Source organism: Brachyistius frenatus, unplaced genomic scaffold, assembly GCF_029030835.1.
Source record: "Brachyistius frenatus isolate BFR_SWC_R1_liver_20210118 unplaced genomic scaffold, ASM2903083v1 Contig_11, whole genome shotgun sequence".
In the NCBI taxonomy this organism is placed as follows: Eukaryota; Metazoa; Chordata; class Actinopteri; family Embiotocidae; genus Brachyistius; species Brachyistius frenatus.
The window spans coordinates 4,241,259-4,257,336 of NW_027210610.1; the positions used below are offsets into that span (position 1 = coordinate 4,241,259).

Here is a 16,078-nt window from a genome sequence, read left to right on the forward strand (position 1 = left end):
AAAATCTCACAGCTCCCTACCCAGTGCACCTTTTTTTTTTTTTTTTTTATTTTATTTTCTGTGTCTTCACTTGTTCACTTCCCTCTTATCTGTCTTTTTAAATGTTCCCTTTGCTCGTGCGGCTGGCCTAGTTGTTGCCGGCTCAGAGAGGCCTTGATGTGTTCAGACACTTGTGACAGCGGGAGAGAAGAGGAGCAGAATCATTACTGTTGCTCTGTGATCACTCTCAATTCATCGCTGTGATTAAATGGATGATGACAAAGCATTCCATCTTAGTTCAGTGGGTCAGATACAGTGATGAGTGAGCGGGTAACACCAGTGGGAGCCTCTGTCTTGTAAAACCAGATCATTCTGTGATATAACCGCCGTCGCATAAAAAGAGAGGTATGAGACAGACTGAGTGTTAAGAATAAAGGGGGGATGAATGTGTGTGTGTGTGTGTGTGTGTGTGTGTGTGTGTGTGTGTGTGTGTGTGTGTGTGTGTGTGTGTGTGTATGTGTGTGTCTATCTACGGGGGAGGAGAAAGGGTGATGGAAAACAACCTGATGATAATGGAATTTTTACGATACAACTTTCTCACAATCAAAATTTACTAAAAGATACAAACTATTAATCATAAACAGAGAAGTTTACATATTTTGAACAGACCTCATATTAGGTATATTAAATCACAAAAAAAGATTGTTCTTTTTACACAAATAGCTACATCGAAATTAAAGTTACACCTGTAGGTGACACAAAATATATTCTTCTTTTACAAAATGTCTTGTTTGATCTGTTCCAGGTCTGTAAGTGTTCGATTGTCCTCCAATCAGAATGAATGAGGTTTTAGTCCTGAAATGTGGTCCAGTTTAATTCCTGATGTAGTTGTCACATCAAACTTCAGAATTAGGATTAGGCGCATGTTTGGGTTCCTATTGGAAGATCACAACGATTAATAAAATATCAAGATATGTTAAGCTGGTTCATGTCATATAGTTACAATATTTAAATATTCTTGCCTGCAACTTAAACTGCAGCTACAAAGTTTTAAAATGAAAGATATACAAAAATTTCAAGACCACACGGCCGTCATTTGCGGAACCTTTCCAGCTCTGCGTGTCAGAATAAGATCCACACAGCAGCCTGTTCGTCCCGTTTAGTCTCCTTCTAACACAATCACTCCGTGATCACAGTCACTCTGGACTCACCGTGTACGTGGGATTTTGGATAGACACAAAACTGTCTTCTCCAGCGGCTTCAAACTGCTGCTGTAAAAAGAAAATAAATGCTTAAAAAACAAGTGCACACATGTACTCCAACCAAACAGTCCACTTAAATATTTAGTTTCCTTTACTTGCATATTTTCACGTTTCAGCGACTGAGCGGTAAACCTTGTGTAACATTTTGATACGCGTCTCCATGGTTACCTGCGTGCTCGAAGCCACAGGTTGTGCAGAAGTGACGTTGACATCTTTCATTTCCGTGTCGCACGCTGGATTCTCAAAAGCTTCCTGAAACGCCCACGAAGCGGGAACATTTTAAAAAGGTTTGAAGACATGTTAGACTAGATGAACATCGTCACACGAGAAAACAAATTCGAATCTCAGGGGGCCTCATCAGGAGAGCTGTGTTTCTTCAATGTGGTACGACTTTCTTTAAAATAAAACAAATGTGGTGAGACTTTAAACTTGGTGACGAACGTGAACCAAACCTTGTTGGATGCACTTCTGGTGGGCTCGTCTGCAGCTTGATCTTCATCCACGTACAAGGGATTATCGATGTTTACCTGAGGAAGGTTAAAATACTGTCACAAAACTGAGCTCAGAAAAAGTAGAAAACAATGTGGCACCGGTTCACAGTGTCATGTTTTTACATGTGTTTACACTTTCTGACAGAAAATCCTGGTGAGGTGACAAGAAAAGGTTTTTCTTTTCTTTTTTTTTTTTCCACAAAGAACAAATAAAACAGAAGGTAGAAGAATGACACTGAATATTCAAATGAATTTGTACACTGCAGCAGAGAACAAGGCAAAAAAAATACCATCGGGGAAACGTGGCATGTCATATGCAGCCACCAAGTGAAAGGACGAGTGAGCAAAATCAATACGGTGTATAGGGGAGCACTGATTTTTGTTTATCGACCTTGTTTGTTCCAGCAGGAGCAGAGGTGGCAGCCGACATGCTGTTGGCGGCGAGCTGTTCTCCAGCTTCATATGCCGGGTTCTCAAAACTCTTCCCGTCCGTGTCCACCATGGATACAGATATACTGGGAATCTGGTATTAGACAACATAGTGCATATGTTCTTCGTTTATCCACATGGATTAACAGAAAGAGGATTAGAAATGACTAGAAAAGACAGACATGTACACATATAATCTATGTAAATGTCATGGGGTCTATTTGGGCAGTTGAAAAGTATTACTACTCACCTCCACTGAAGTCTGCCTCGTGCCACTGGTCTCTGATTGCAATTCATTGCGGGTCGAACCATTCCTGAAAATAACCAACGTAACAGTCATTCAACTGTAAATAACATACTAACAAATAAAAATAAAACATTACACTCTAAACAAGCTTCATTTCAGCATCCATTAAGGTACAAGTATATATATATTTTTTTTACTTTTAATCAAATTTTATAGTTGTTACTTGTCACAAACTGTCAACATGTGATTTAGGAAATAAACCTTTCCAATACTGAATATATGAAAATAACAACCATCTACTGATGCTTCTATTGGCTCAACATCTCACCTGAAGCTTGGCATAGATGGCATGGACGGCATACTGGGCATGGAGGGCAAGTTGTTGCGCAACGTTTCCAGCAGGTTCGACTTCATCCTGGAAGCGTAGACCAGAGCAACCAGCAGAACCACGATCAGTATCGTCACCCCGATGCCTATTCCAACTGCCATGGAGGGACGGGGACGGAGGAAGGCAGGCGAGAAGAGGGACGCACACAGACACTCGTTAAGAATTTCAAAAGTAGAATTTTGTTATCGTTTAATTTTTCTGGAAATAAAATTTACTTGAGGATGCGATCACGTTGTACACGTTGATTGTGCAGTATTCTCCCTGCCACTGTGGAGGGCATCTGTGAAACAAAAAGCAAACATTACTGTGATAACACTGCGTATGATTGAAGCCTGTCCTGTTTAAATAAAAAAAAAAAAAAAAAAGCTTTAATACTGCATTGTATTTACAAAACTATGTGCAGTATCTCATGTCTCATTGTGACTGAAACCACACTCTTACTTGCAGAGAGCCTTGTTGTCATCAAAGTAGCAGGTGCCTCCGTTTTGACACTGGCATGGAGGCGGCATGGTGGGTGGCGGATCAAAGCCTGAACAATCATCCAAACATGGAAAGCCATTTTAACTCCGTTGAGGCAGAAACATGATCATCACCGAGACGTCACAACCGATGATAGGATGTAGTATAATGTGTGACTTTCTGTCGACGCCCCCTCTTTGTGTAATTAAAACGCGTCCCACACACACGTCTTGATTCGATTAAATCTCTGCCCTCGTCCACTTTACTGACTTCTGTGTGAATTTGACTGCAGGTCAAGATAATGCGCGAAGAGGGTCGCAGATGAATTAATAGAACTTCAACAATGAACTTTAGAACATATACTGAGTGAAATCATTTTCTTACCTGCATCACATTCAGTGCTGCTGCCCGGGAGGAAGCTGGTGCCCTCAGGGCAGGCGCAGGTGTATCCACCCGGTCGCAGCAAACACAGGTGGCTGCAGGTTCCCTTACATGGATTCTTCACTGCACGAACAAATGAAAGAGTTTTAATTTCTTTCATTTTAACCAACTAAAGAGCATGACTTACATGTTTAATTTTTTTTTTTTTTTAATTTTTTTTTTAAAATTTTTTTTTATTTATTGATGTGGTTAATACAAATATGTATTTTTGATGTTATCATTGCTGTTCCTGCAGTTATATTTTGCTTTTCTGCACATCATCGCTCACGCCAGAAACGTAAAAAGCGTACAAATCTTGAGCATTGAAGCACTCAATATTTATAGTGCCAAATGGCATTCTAATGTAATATCTAGTTAATAAGGAAATAGAGGGAAAATAGGCAATTATTCATTTACAAAGAAAATTCACTGGTAAAATAGAATATAAATATTTTTCTCTCAGGGTGATGAATACTGTATATTAAACAACCCCCCACACATATATTATACAACGTGCTTTAAAAAGTGCAGCATCTGTTATTGTATTTGAATATGCATGAGTGTACAGCTCACCAGCGATGGAGTTGTATCTCTGCTGCTGGTACATAGACACCTGGGTGAGCCAGGGACCAGCAGTCAGCAGCTTGGTCTTGATTCCACGGCCAAACTTGTCCTGTCGAAACACCTCGCCTTTCTCCTGAGTGCTCCAGTAAACGTGGTCCTCGAAAACGCTCACACTGAAGGGGTTCCTCACATCTAGACAAGGAACAAGTGCAGGAACATGTGAACAAACTTGACTGAGCCCCAGTGATGGAAACTGGTGCTGAATGGAGGGAATACGGATGGATCATCGCCAGGATTGCTGAAAGCCATGATCACAATATGAACACGTTGTCCTCTCGAGAAAGTCTCAGTCTCAGATTTATCGTCTCATCTCAGGCCTCTCTGTTTACAGTCCTTCCTCATCCTCACCTATGTATACAGCGGTTCTACGCTGCTCTCCTGAAGGCAGAACAGACTCTATGCGGCTTTCCTTGGAGTCAGACCAGTAGATTCTGTCACCGTTGGTGAAGTCGATTGACAGGCCAGTGGGCCAACCCAGACCGTCGCCTACGAGAACTTTTCTGTCCTGACCGTCCAGCCAGGAGCACTCGATCTTGGCTGCCTCCCCACGGTCTGCCCAATACAGCATCCTGTAGAAACATTTCGGATATTAGAGCACTGGTGTCTGCATGGTGGGTTAAAGTGACTGCTACTGAGGTTTTCCATGAGAAATAAATACAACAGCATAGCAGCTAGATGCTCCATCATTTCTGCTGAAGACTGATCGTGCATTTTATGTTTTTATTATATTGTAGAAAGCAATCTACAAATGTGGAAACACAATTTCACAAGCAAATGTTTTCCCTCATACTGAGCAACACAAAGAGACAAAAACAAATTACTCAAAGTCAGATTGGATGATAGCAGCAGCTCTGTCTGTCTTACCCCAGGCGCGGGTTGACGGCCACAGCAGATGGGTGACCCAGCTCCGTCTTAACTATATGCTTCCTGTAGCGTCCATCTAACATGGCCACCTCTAACCTCTTCACCCTGGAGTCTACCCAGTACAGGTTTCTAAAATGGGGGAAAGAAATGCACAACTATTCACCAAATATGCTATCTTTCTGACAAATGCAAAATCTCTATAAAGAAGCAGTATGTTAAAAAGATGTTCTATGTTTCTAGTGCTTTACCTTAATTGACAAAAATTGTTGATTTATTAATTCGATTTTTTTTTTCTTTAATGAGCATCCCATTCATTGTAATAAAAAAAAAAAGTTTTAAATGATTAACGAAGCTCAAGACAAATAACAATTAAAGAAAGGTAATTATAAGTTCAGCTCAAACCCACCTGCCCACCCAGTCCACAGCGATGCCGTCAGGTTTGGTGATATATTTGATGCCGATGTCGACAGCAGTGCCGATGTTATTACTGCCATCATCCACTGAAGGTATGTACGCTCTCTTAATCGCTCCTGGTGCAGAGTCTTTACCAGCCACAGTGTAGTACACCATGCCTGTAAGGACACAAATAAGATTGAAGATATTTGTCATGACTGTATTTTATGTGAGCTCAGCTGCTTCCTGTCTCTTGTATTATCTAATGTTGGTCTGTGTGTCTCACTGTATCCGGTGTTGTTGTGGTCCCAGTCGTAGTCCAGAGCCATGATGTGCTCCTCTTCCTGGAGGAAGTCGTGGTAGGACTCTGTCTGCAGGTTGAACCTCCGGATACGAATGTTCTCTGGTAGAAGCAGCAGGGGAGACGCTCCTGTGGGGGAAACAGATATTTACACCTCACCTGTTGTTGACATTTAACTAAACTAAAAATAAACAGGAAAACAAAGCTCAGTCTCAGACATTTCTATGATGGAAACAGGCTGTTCTCTGAGATCTTTTATGTAGGAGTGACTGTGTCTCTCCTATGCACATTATGTTTGTTATGTTTTGCACGATTGAAATTATGACTGTACATTGTAAAGTTAATAATGAATAGTAAACATGAGGTCTGCATCATGGTGATGAGATTAAGGGCCATTTTTAACAGCAGCAGAATAAAGGATTATTTGCCACAAAACTGCACTTTTACTAATTCAAATTTAATAGAGGAAAACAAAACTGGAGCTACAATCAAACCATTAATCGGTCACTGACAGAGGTAGGTTGCGTCTGCTCCCTCTTGTTCCTCTTTATTAAATTTAAGAGAGGTCAGCACATCTATTCCAATATACCACCGAGTTAACTGGATCTGTATTTTCTTTAAAAAGTCAAATTGTTGTTGTCTTACCCTCAGCCTCGCACATGTTGCCATCGCCCACCTTCCTGTAGCCGGCGGCACACTCGCAGTCGTAGCTGCCTTTGGTGTTCTTACAGACCTGAGGACAGGTACCAAAAACCTCGCACTCATTGATGTCTGAAAGAGAGGAGAGACGAGAAAGAGAGTTCAGAAGGGGGACAGAAATTGGTCATGTTTGTCATGTCTGTCATTTTCTCTGCAGATCCAATGGGTGTGGTTTTCCTCGCCAGATATTTAACAAGTACTTTAACGAGTGTTCCTGTTTATCTGTCTGTATGTGTGTGTGTGTGTGTGTGTGTGTGTGTGTGTGTGTGTGTGTGTGTGTGTGTGTGTGTGTGTGTGTGTGTGTGTGTGTGTGTGTGTGTGTGTGTGTGTGTGTTTACCAAGGCAGTTGTAGGTGCTGTCTGGGTTGACAGTGTATCCGGGCTTGCAGGAGCAGATGAAGCCGGTGCCGTTCAGGTTGGTGCACTCGTGCTGGCACAGCTTCTCCTCACAGTTGCGATCTTGGCCAAAATCTGTAGCCAGACGACACGGAGCGTGTTCTCTGACATTGACATTTAAAACAGCTCTTGTCCCGAGCCCAATATGAGAGGCTTTGTTTACAGCAGTGCACGGGCAGATTAATTCAGATATTGACAATAATCTAGTGATAATAATCTGGTCCCAACAACTCACTGCACTGATCCTAATGTGACCATAAACACGTCAGACAACAGGACATTTCTGCTGTGAAGTGTTACATCTGCAGACAGAGCAGTTCAGCAGCAAAAAACATCACTTGATTAATGTTTGGATTAACTGGGTTATTCTGGGTATGCAGATTATATAAAAAAAGCATTCACAAATTATAAATATATCTATATATGATAAAGAAATTGAGTGCATTTACATGTGCAGGTGGTTGGTCATGATCTGTTTTTTGTTGTGCATGTAAACATTTTATTCTGGTTTCAGAAACTTTGATAATGCAGGTTTGTGCCGTGAGTAGTGCTTTGCTGCATTCTTATTTGTGTACATGCAACTAGAAATATATTTTATGACTGAACCAAAACAGATCTCTGCTTAAAATGTTTGAATATGCCCTTAAAAGATGCCCCCAAATATTCAAACATTTACACATGGTCATCGATAAAACATTCATACTGCTTTTCCTGAAGAACATTTGAAAACAGACATAAAATTCACAATAGAGGAGGATCCTGCCGTTAAGTTGAATACAGAGTTTTGCTGTGGCACTCACTGCAGCCCATTTCGTCTGTGCGGTCGCCGCAGTTGTCGTTGTGGTCACATACGTACGGCAGGGCCACGCACTGCCCGTTGGTGCATTTCAACTCTTCCAGTGTGCAGGGGGGCAGTGTGGGCTCGCGGCCTGTGAAGGACACAGTCCGAATGAATCATCAACTCAAACATGCGGAGAAGGTTGAGTGGGTGAACAACCCATCTGCACAAAGGACACTTCCACTATGATTTAATTCAGAGGTGTGACTACTGTGTTGCTCTTCACTACTCAACTAATAAAAAAAAAAGACTGTGAGTGCACTGCACACCCACTAGCATAAATATAGATGCTTATATGCCCGCACATGTAGACTGACGTGTACACACAAGGACTGTTTCAGTCATATACTTGTATATCATAACCTGACAACATATCTGCTGCCTACAAACAAAAGGATTTGGATGAGTTAGCCAATTTCCACCTCCGCTCTCAATGGAACTATTTAATCTCCTCTCAAAATAATTGCTCTGATTGATGTTTAAGCTGATTGTGTAACAATTCCATAAAACAGACTATATCCTTATCCCTCAGAGAGAAAGGCTCAGGAGCATTAGCGTTGTTTGGACAAATGCTTGGAAATCCTAATGATAAGTGGTGCATTTGTTGAGCCATAACTTATTATAAATCTGGTTATGGTTAAACAGAAAAAAGGGCAACATTTTTTTATTAAAATAAAAAGAGTAGTGCACGATACACTAAACATAATTTTTTGGATGTAGAAGCACAGCGTATCTGCATACACATATCTGCCTATTGGTCCACATTCCACATCTCTGCTCCATGTTTTTATACATGTATACCTGCTCAAACGTCTCTCTCAGGAACTGTTTTGATTTGTATAACTAATTTTTGTTTAGTTTAGTCCTGATTAACTATATAGATTGTGGCATGTGTGTGTTTGTAGGGGAGTCATACAGAGTTCTTCTTTCTCGTCACTGCCGTCTCCACAGTCGTCCTTCTTGTTGCACATGAGGCCGGAGTAGATGCAGTAGCCGTTAGCGCAGCGGAACCTGGACGGCATCTCACAGGTGATGTTCACTGGTCAAACACACACAAATGAGACCGACCTCTTTCAGTTTACATGTTAAAAAACACACAGCGACTACTTAGGTTGTCTTAATTGCCTTACTTTACCAAGTCTGTAACTATCTTCTCCTCCCCTATGTATGTCTTGGATTACTTAATTATCAAGGAGGTTTAATAAGAGAAGCAGTTGCATGGCTTTGTCATGATTCTTTATCAATAAACAGTATTTCGTGAAAGATAAAAGTCAGTATTTGTCAATGTATGGCCCAAATTCCCAACATGGAAATCTTCATTAATAAAGTTAACGAGGTTAATGACTATACTGAAGGAAATGTAGACAGAACACAAACACAGACTCTTTACAGGACTTTGACACAAATACTAAACAACATGTTTCTCACAGCATAAGCTGAGCTGTTCGTCCGAGCGGTCCCCACAGTCATCAGTGCCGTCACACACCCAGCTCTGGCTCACGCACAGATGGTTCGCACACTGGAACTGACTCTGAGGGCACCAACGGCCTCCTGGGAAGCGAGTAGCTGGAAAGGTTGGGAGAATGAAAGATTTTTTTCTACATCACTTCCAGACAGACAATTTATCTTGTGTGGTATTTAATTGCTGTAGCAAACTGCTGGTTGTGAATGCAATTTTGCAACTATTTGAATGGACATTTTGAATGGTGTTCCCTTTTAATTTCATTTCTGAATAAGTGGATTTAAGTAAAAAAAAAAAAAAAAAGAAGTCTTTCTGACGGCTTTGCTGTTTTCCCGAATTACACTTTATCATAATTCCATTGAAGACTTTAAACCTGAATAAATACCTTCTATAAATACGTACACTAAACGACTGTAGGGGTCAGGAAGTTTGCGATCAGTTTTTATGTTGTTTACTTACGACATCTGGTCTCATCTGACAGGTCCTGACAATCGGGCCGGCCATCACACTGCAGAGCAGCGGGGATACAGTGACCTGAGTCACACTGGAATGAACCTGGACGACACGTCTGCAACTCTGGAAGAGAGCCAAGATGTTAACGAGTGTGAGCGTTGTCTAATATTTTCAGGAGGTGAGTTTGTGTGCAGCGTCTGCTCACCGCAGTCTCGCTCATCTGAATTGTCCCCGCAGTCATTGTCATGGTCACACACCCAGTTTCCAGGGATGCACTGCTCATTGTCACATCGAAACTCACTCTCCGAGCAAGGCCTTGGCTCTACAGACCACAGTCACAGAGATACAGATATGAGTTCAGATTGAGGTGTCACTGTTTACAAAAGCCACATGACCTCAAACTAGACAAAGTCACAGTGCTTTAAAACAATTTAAACCTATAGTACAGTATGAGACTTGAATATAACTATATGAAAAGCATAACTACAACCAGATAAGGAGTTCGCTTAGCATTAAGAAACGTGCATTTTTACAGTTCCGATTTTTTTATCCAAATGAAAACACAAATCTGAAGAATTAGAAACATTTTGTAACTCTGGCGGACATGCAGGTCTCATTTTAATGTTTGCTAGTTTGCAGTAGTTTTGAAATGGACTGAGTTATAAATAATAGAGTGACACTTACGGCAGTTCCTCTCGTCTGAGCCGTCGCCACAGTCGTTGTTGCCATCACACTGCCAGCGGATGGGAATGCAGCGGTGGTTGTCACAACGGAAATCTCCCAGAGGCTCACAGGTCACCGCCTCTGTTCGAGTAAAAAACAAAGTGTTTCAACATGTGGTCTGAAAAAACGGATTACTAGTGACTACATTCTGGTATTTAAGATTTAAAACAAACTAAGACTGAACAGTGAAATTAATTATTAATCACTTTGAGGTTTTTTTGCTCTCAAAATCTCATAAAATTGTCACTAATAAAATCTGAAACACATTAAACTGTAATTCAGAAGTGTGACGCCACAGAGATATAGGTAGAGTGGCGTAAAGGGTGGGGTACTGCACAAAGGTCGACATTTCTCAATAAACTGATTAAAGATTTTGTAAGACAAAGAAAACACAGTCGCTTTTTTTTCCCTAATATGGTATTGGACCTGTTTTTTCTTTAACCTTCATAAGACTTGGATTAAATTGGATGTGGATTTAGTGCAGTATTTATTGCAGCCCTGCCTTCACAAAATAACACATCTGCTGACACACAGGCACTGACCACAGCCTTGCTCATCGCTGTTGTCGATGCAGTCATTAGAGCCGTCACAGCGGGCCCACTGAGGAATACAGCGGTAGTTTGTCTTGCAGGAGAACTCGGTCTCCTCGTCGCACTTGTAGTCTGGACCCACTGGAGCGGGAAAGACAGGAGAGACGTTAGGCAGGAGATGTGAGGAAAGAGGGGAGACAGAAAATAAACAAAATGTCACACGGTAACAGGAACATAGTGGATGATAATGAGGAAGACAGAAATTAGACAAAGCAAATAGACAGTGATGAGGAGCAGAAGGTAAAGGGTGAGAGGGGAAGGGACAAATACTCTGCCATTTAAATTTAGAAAAATCCACAGTACGTTCAATACAACATTATCAATTCACTGATTACTCTTGGGACATGGCTGAGTCTACAATGATTATACAGCACTGAAAAACAGATAAATCTATGCTTGATTAAACTGTCAAGTTGTTTTGCCCCACTGAACCGCAGTAATCAATTCTTGCAGTGTCTATTTGTGTGTAATTCCTGCCACAGCCACTGAACATGACGTCATACCACTACTGGCTCACCGGTGTGGATATGGTCACAAGTTTAACTTTATATATCATATAATGTTCCTGTATCTTCCTAGTTTTCTCATAAGCTGCCATTTCCTCCTCTCCCACTTACTGCAGGTTTCAAATGGCTCATCAGATCCATCTGCACAGTCGTCCTGGGCGTCACACACGTAGCTTTGGGGCAGACAGCGGCCATTAGCGCACTGGAATTGTCCCGGTCGGCACGTCCTCTGGGAACAAGTCTCCGCGTCCTCATCGCTGCCGTCCGAGCAGTCATTTACTCCGTCGCAGTGCCACGACACCGGGATGCAATTCTTGTTTTTACACTGGAACTGGTTTTCCTGGCATCGGTGATCACCTACAAGGACACAAAACAGGTTTAAGAATCGGAGCAAATTTCAAACTGAACCCTCTGTCCGCAAATTGGCCTGAATTTTTACCAGAAAACAGTCTTACCAGACCAGTGTAAAACAAGCTATTCCCAAAATTCTGAGGTTCAAACTGAATCATTCAAATTTCAGCTTCCGGTTTAATTGTAGTAAGTGTGTTTATTGTCTTACTGCAGAGAGCAGCGTCCTCGTCGGAGCTGTCAGGGCAGTCTCCGTGGGTGTTGCAGATGAAGCCGGGGTATGTACAGTTGCCGTCTTGACACTGGAACTGGCCAACAGGGCAAATACGGGGCGGGCAGGTCTGAGGCTCATCAGAGCCGTCACCGCAGTCTGACTGGCCGTCACACTTCCACCATATAGGAACACACCTAAAGACAGGAGGAAGTACAAAAAGGGTTTGTTATAACTTATAAATGACAAATAGCAAAAGTTTTTATAATTTACCTTCCATTTCTTTGCATCTTAAACTTGATTCCCAACAATCGTCTTTCATGATTCAATGTATTTTTTATCATTTTTACTTGCCTGCTTTTATCATCTGTTTCATATGATTCAGTTTTATAGTTATTAAGATTAAGATTAGTCATTAAGTTTTGCAAAAAATATTAGTGACAGACACTAAATGTGTGAATTGGTGAATTGTTAATCTGAAAAATAAAACTAAATATAACCTAAACATGAATCACCATCTGTTTCCTGTTTTCTTACAAATGTACCAACACTGATTCTGCCCTTCCAGCAAACAGTCCTCATTTCAAGTGTAATTTCATACAATTAGTGGATAATTGGAGTTGTGAAAACGATGAAATGGAAATACAAATGATTTTCTATCAGACTAACTTCTCATTGTCCCCACAGCGGAACTGGGTGCTGGAGCAGTCAGCGACACACTGGATCTTGAAGCCCACAGACAAACCGATGAAGTGATCTGGACACTCGCAGGTAGCTCGCTGCCCACCAGGCGCGATCAGACACAAATGACTGCAGGTCAGGTGATGGGACGTGCACGGGTTTTCACCTAGAGATAAATGAGATAAATTCATAAAAAAATAACATATTTGCTGCAGTCTATTGAGACATTAGGAATAAAAACAGTTGTCATTTACATACTTCGAGGCTGCCTGTAGGGGTGGTACACGTGAATGTCATAGGGCCGGTGTGTGTTGTTGCCCATGACTGTGCGCTGCTCGCCAGTGTACTTGTGGGCTTTCTCCACAGTGTGTGTGTTCCAGTCTGTCCAGTAGACCCAGTCCTCAAACAGGGTAACTGCAAATACATGGGGAAGTGTGCCAGCAATGGCCCGGTGCCGGTTCTGCCCATCCATGTCTGCAAAGCTGAGATACTTAGGAAGGTTAGTACATATTGTAGGTATTTCACTGGTGCTGCCATAAACAGAAATGTGGGCATAGATAATTCAGAGGAATAATTAAGTATAATTAATATGGACTTGTGTCTAAGTCTCTAAACTCACTCCAAAAAGTTCAGATGGGAATCAGCAAAGAAGATCTTGTTGGTGGTGTAGTCTATGGTCAGAGCATTAGGCCACTCCAGCTTGGTTGTGATAATGGCACTGACATTTTTTCCATCCATGCCAACTCTGCCGACATACGCTGTGTCACCCCAGTCGGTCCAGTACAGCCATCTGGGAAAAAGAGGGCATGAAAGGAGGAAACAGGAGGGAAAAGGAAAAATCCAAACAAAGGATTAGGAGACAATTGAGGCGGATAATTACCAATAATGAATCTTCACTAAAAAGTAAGCTAGTAATATAGTTTAGTAATTATTAGCTAGCAATGCCTGATATTGTATTTCTGGAGGCACCTTATTACCTTGGTTATCCTTGGTCCTAACTAGATCTGTTTGTGTGTGTGTGGGTGTGTGTTTGTGTGTGTGTGCGTACCCATATTTAGGGTTGACAGCCACGGCACGAGGTCGGCTGATAACATAGGTGTTATTTCCATCTGTGAAATCCCCTGAAAGCAGCCTCTTTTGGTAACGCCCATCCAGCTCCATCACATGAACTGAGCCGTAATAACCATCCACCCAGTACACCTTCCTGCAGGAGAGACACATAAAACTCTCACTGACCTCCTCGCAGTCAAGCTTTCATCAGCAACATTGATTTGACTCATAACAGAAAACAAAAATATATTACTTATAGAGATAAACATCTCCTGCAAATTTAAAATAGGTTGTTTAATAAACTACTTAACAGCAAAAAATGAAATATCTATTATTTAAGACTAATTAAGACACATTATGAGCTTCCTCCCATCTTACGCACCTGCCGACCCAGTCCAGGGCCAGGCCTTCAACTCCTATTACATCTTCATCCGCCAGCGTCTCCCTGTCGCTCCCATCAAAACGCATCCTCTCAATCTTCCGGGCCCCTGCATCCAGCCAATACAGCCTCTTCTCATTGTGGTCGAAATCTAACGCCACCACGTTGGACAGCCCCTGCAGGACTATACTCAAATGTGACCCGTCGGTGGTCAAATTACGGATGTAGTAGCGATTACTGTACAACAGGTACGGGTTGATGCCGCTGTTTTGACGACAGGTGCGTCCATCCGCCTCACGGATGTACCCGGGGGCGCATTTGCAGTGGTACGAGCCGACAGTGTTCTCGCAGATCTGGCTGCAGACGGCGGGAGTGCTGACACACTCGTTGAGGTCCTCGCAGGCTTTGCCATCTGGCATGAGTTGGTAGCCTGGGTGGCAGGAGCAGTAATAGCCGGTGAGGGTGTCAGTGCAGAGTTGGGCACATTTATGGACCGACGGGCTGAGACACTCGTTGACTCCTAAACAGAGTGAGGGAGAAGTGGAGAGAAGAGGGTTTGACATAGTAGTTGTCGCGGAAATGTGGGTACTATATTTTCCTCATATTTAAACACTTGTGTGAACAGTTATATATTTATCATTAAGAGTACAAATAAATGAGTGGAAACACAGCATTTCCAGAAAATTTAGAACATACACTTTTAGCATTGTCAATGATGTTCTGAAGATGTATATTCGTTGGAATGACACATTTGTGTCGGTCTCCACTGGAGTAAAAAAAAATACAAATCTATCTTTCTGAGAGTTTTTGAATCCAAATATCCTCTCTGATTGGGTTTGACAGGCAGATATGATTCATAAATCATAACTGAGATCAAGAGTGTGACATGATATCACTTTTCTGTGTCTCTCACCGCAGCCTTTTTCATCGCTGTTGTCCTGGCAGTCCTTCTGTCTGTTGCACACTTTAATGAGCTCGACGCACTCCCCTGAATTGCACATGTACTGCTGAGGAGCGCAGGTGGGATGAGGCGTGACGCACACGCTGTCTGCCTCATCTGAACCATCCATACAGTCGTTGTCGCCGTCGCAGGTGAAGGAGGAGAGGATGCAGGCTCCGTTACCGCAGGTGAACTGGTTGCTGCTGCATGTGTCATAAGTGCAGCCCCGCTCGTCGCTGCCGTCTCCGCAGTCGTTCACACGGTCGCAGCTGGGGGAGAGGAGTGATTTATTACTCACTGACAAGAGTGGTAAACAAATCTCTGCTTCTATTCACTCACAACAAACATTTTATATTTACTGGAAAGGGATGAGGATGCAGAGCCCGTTGGAGCAAGCAAACTCGTTCATATGGCAGGTCCGGTTGGGACAGTTCTGGAGCTCGTCAGCCGCATTGGCGCAGTCTTTATCCCCATCACACACAAAAGTTAAAGGCACACAGCGAGGGTGGCCGGGGTACCAGGTTGTACAGGTGAACTGGTTGGAACTGCAGGTGCGTTGGCCTACAGGAGACACAGAAAGGGTTGAATATATCAACACAATTAGCTGTACAGATTTTTTTTTTATCAACTCCAAAACGCAAAATGGGACAGAGCGGAGAAAAAAACCAGCTCCAACATCGTCTACTTTTCAAGCCTTTAACACATCACATAAACTAAATATCAGTGTAATAACTAAATGTCTGACTGCTGTCTCACCACACTGCAGCTCTGGAGCCTCATCACTGTTGTCCCAGCAGTCATTGTTGCCATCACAGACCAGAGACTGAAGGATGCAGTTCCCGTTGGTACAAGTGAACTGGGATGGGTTGCATGTTCTGATTTGATCTTCTGCATGAGAACAAACAAAAAGAAATCATTTGTTGAGTTACTGTATATACTGTAAATG

At 42.3% G+C, this 16,078-nt stretch overlaps 1 protein-coding gene across 1 annotated transcript in view; it reads right to left on the reverse strand.

Annotated features, from left to right (window-relative positions):
* Positions 1–644: 644 nt before the first annotated feature.
* The window catches only part of lrp2b (low density lipoprotein receptor-related protein 2b), a 37,905-nt gene continuing 22,471 nt past the window's right edge, over positions 645–16,078 (reverse strand). Inside the window, exons 48-81 of the mRNA XM_069691680.1 lie at positions 15,889–16,020; positions 15,492–15,693; positions 15,106–15,401; positions 14,196–14,712; positions 13,812–13,967; positions 13,383–13,553; positions 13,022–13,245; positions 12,752–12,929; positions 12,083–12,279; positions 11,635–11,880; positions 10,970–11,098; positions 10,389–10,508; positions 9,910–10,026; positions 9,711–9,827; positions 9,218–9,355; positions 8,706–8,828; positions 7,752–7,880; positions 6,895–7,026; positions 6,503–6,628; positions 5,843–5,986; positions 5,570–5,735; positions 5,164–5,292; positions 4,648–4,868; positions 4,249–4,431; positions 3,640–3,759; positions 3,238–3,325; positions 3,012–3,076; positions 2,737–2,890; positions 2,412–2,475; positions 2,124–2,255; positions 1,694–1,768; positions 1,410–1,493; positions 1,191–1,250; positions 645–914 (exon numbers count right to left, since the gene is read on the reverse strand). Of these exons, the coding sequence (XP_069547781.1) occupies positions 876–914; positions 1,191–1,250; positions 1,410–1,493; positions 1,694–1,768; positions 2,124–2,255; positions 2,412–2,475; positions 2,737–2,890; positions 3,012–3,076; positions 3,238–3,325; positions 3,640–3,759; positions 4,249–4,431; positions 4,648–4,868; positions 5,164–5,292; positions 5,570–5,735; positions 5,843–5,986; positions 6,503–6,628; positions 6,895–7,026; positions 7,752–7,880; positions 8,706–8,828; positions 9,218–9,355; positions 9,711–9,827; positions 9,910–10,026; positions 10,389–10,508; positions 10,970–11,098; positions 11,635–11,880; positions 12,083–12,279; positions 12,752–12,929; positions 13,022–13,245; positions 13,383–13,553; positions 13,812–13,967; positions 14,196–14,712; positions 15,106–15,401; positions 15,492–15,693; positions 15,889–16,020 (5,174 nt within the window). The 3' untranslated portion in view covers positions 645–875. The remainder of the gene's footprint in view (positions 915–1,190; positions 1,251–1,409; positions 1,494–1,693; positions 1,769–2,123; positions 2,256–2,411; positions 2,476–2,736; positions 2,891–3,011; positions 3,077–3,237; positions 3,326–3,639; positions 3,760–4,248; positions 4,432–4,647; positions 4,869–5,163; positions 5,293–5,569; positions 5,736–5,842; positions 5,987–6,502; positions 6,629–6,894; positions 7,027–7,751; positions 7,881–8,705; positions 8,829–9,217; positions 9,356–9,710; positions 9,828–9,909; positions 10,027–10,388; positions 10,509–10,969; positions 11,099–11,634; positions 11,881–12,082; positions 12,280–12,751; positions 12,930–13,021; positions 13,246–13,382; positions 13,554–13,811; positions 13,968–14,195; positions 14,713–15,105; positions 15,402–15,491; positions 15,694–15,888; positions 16,021–16,078) is intronic.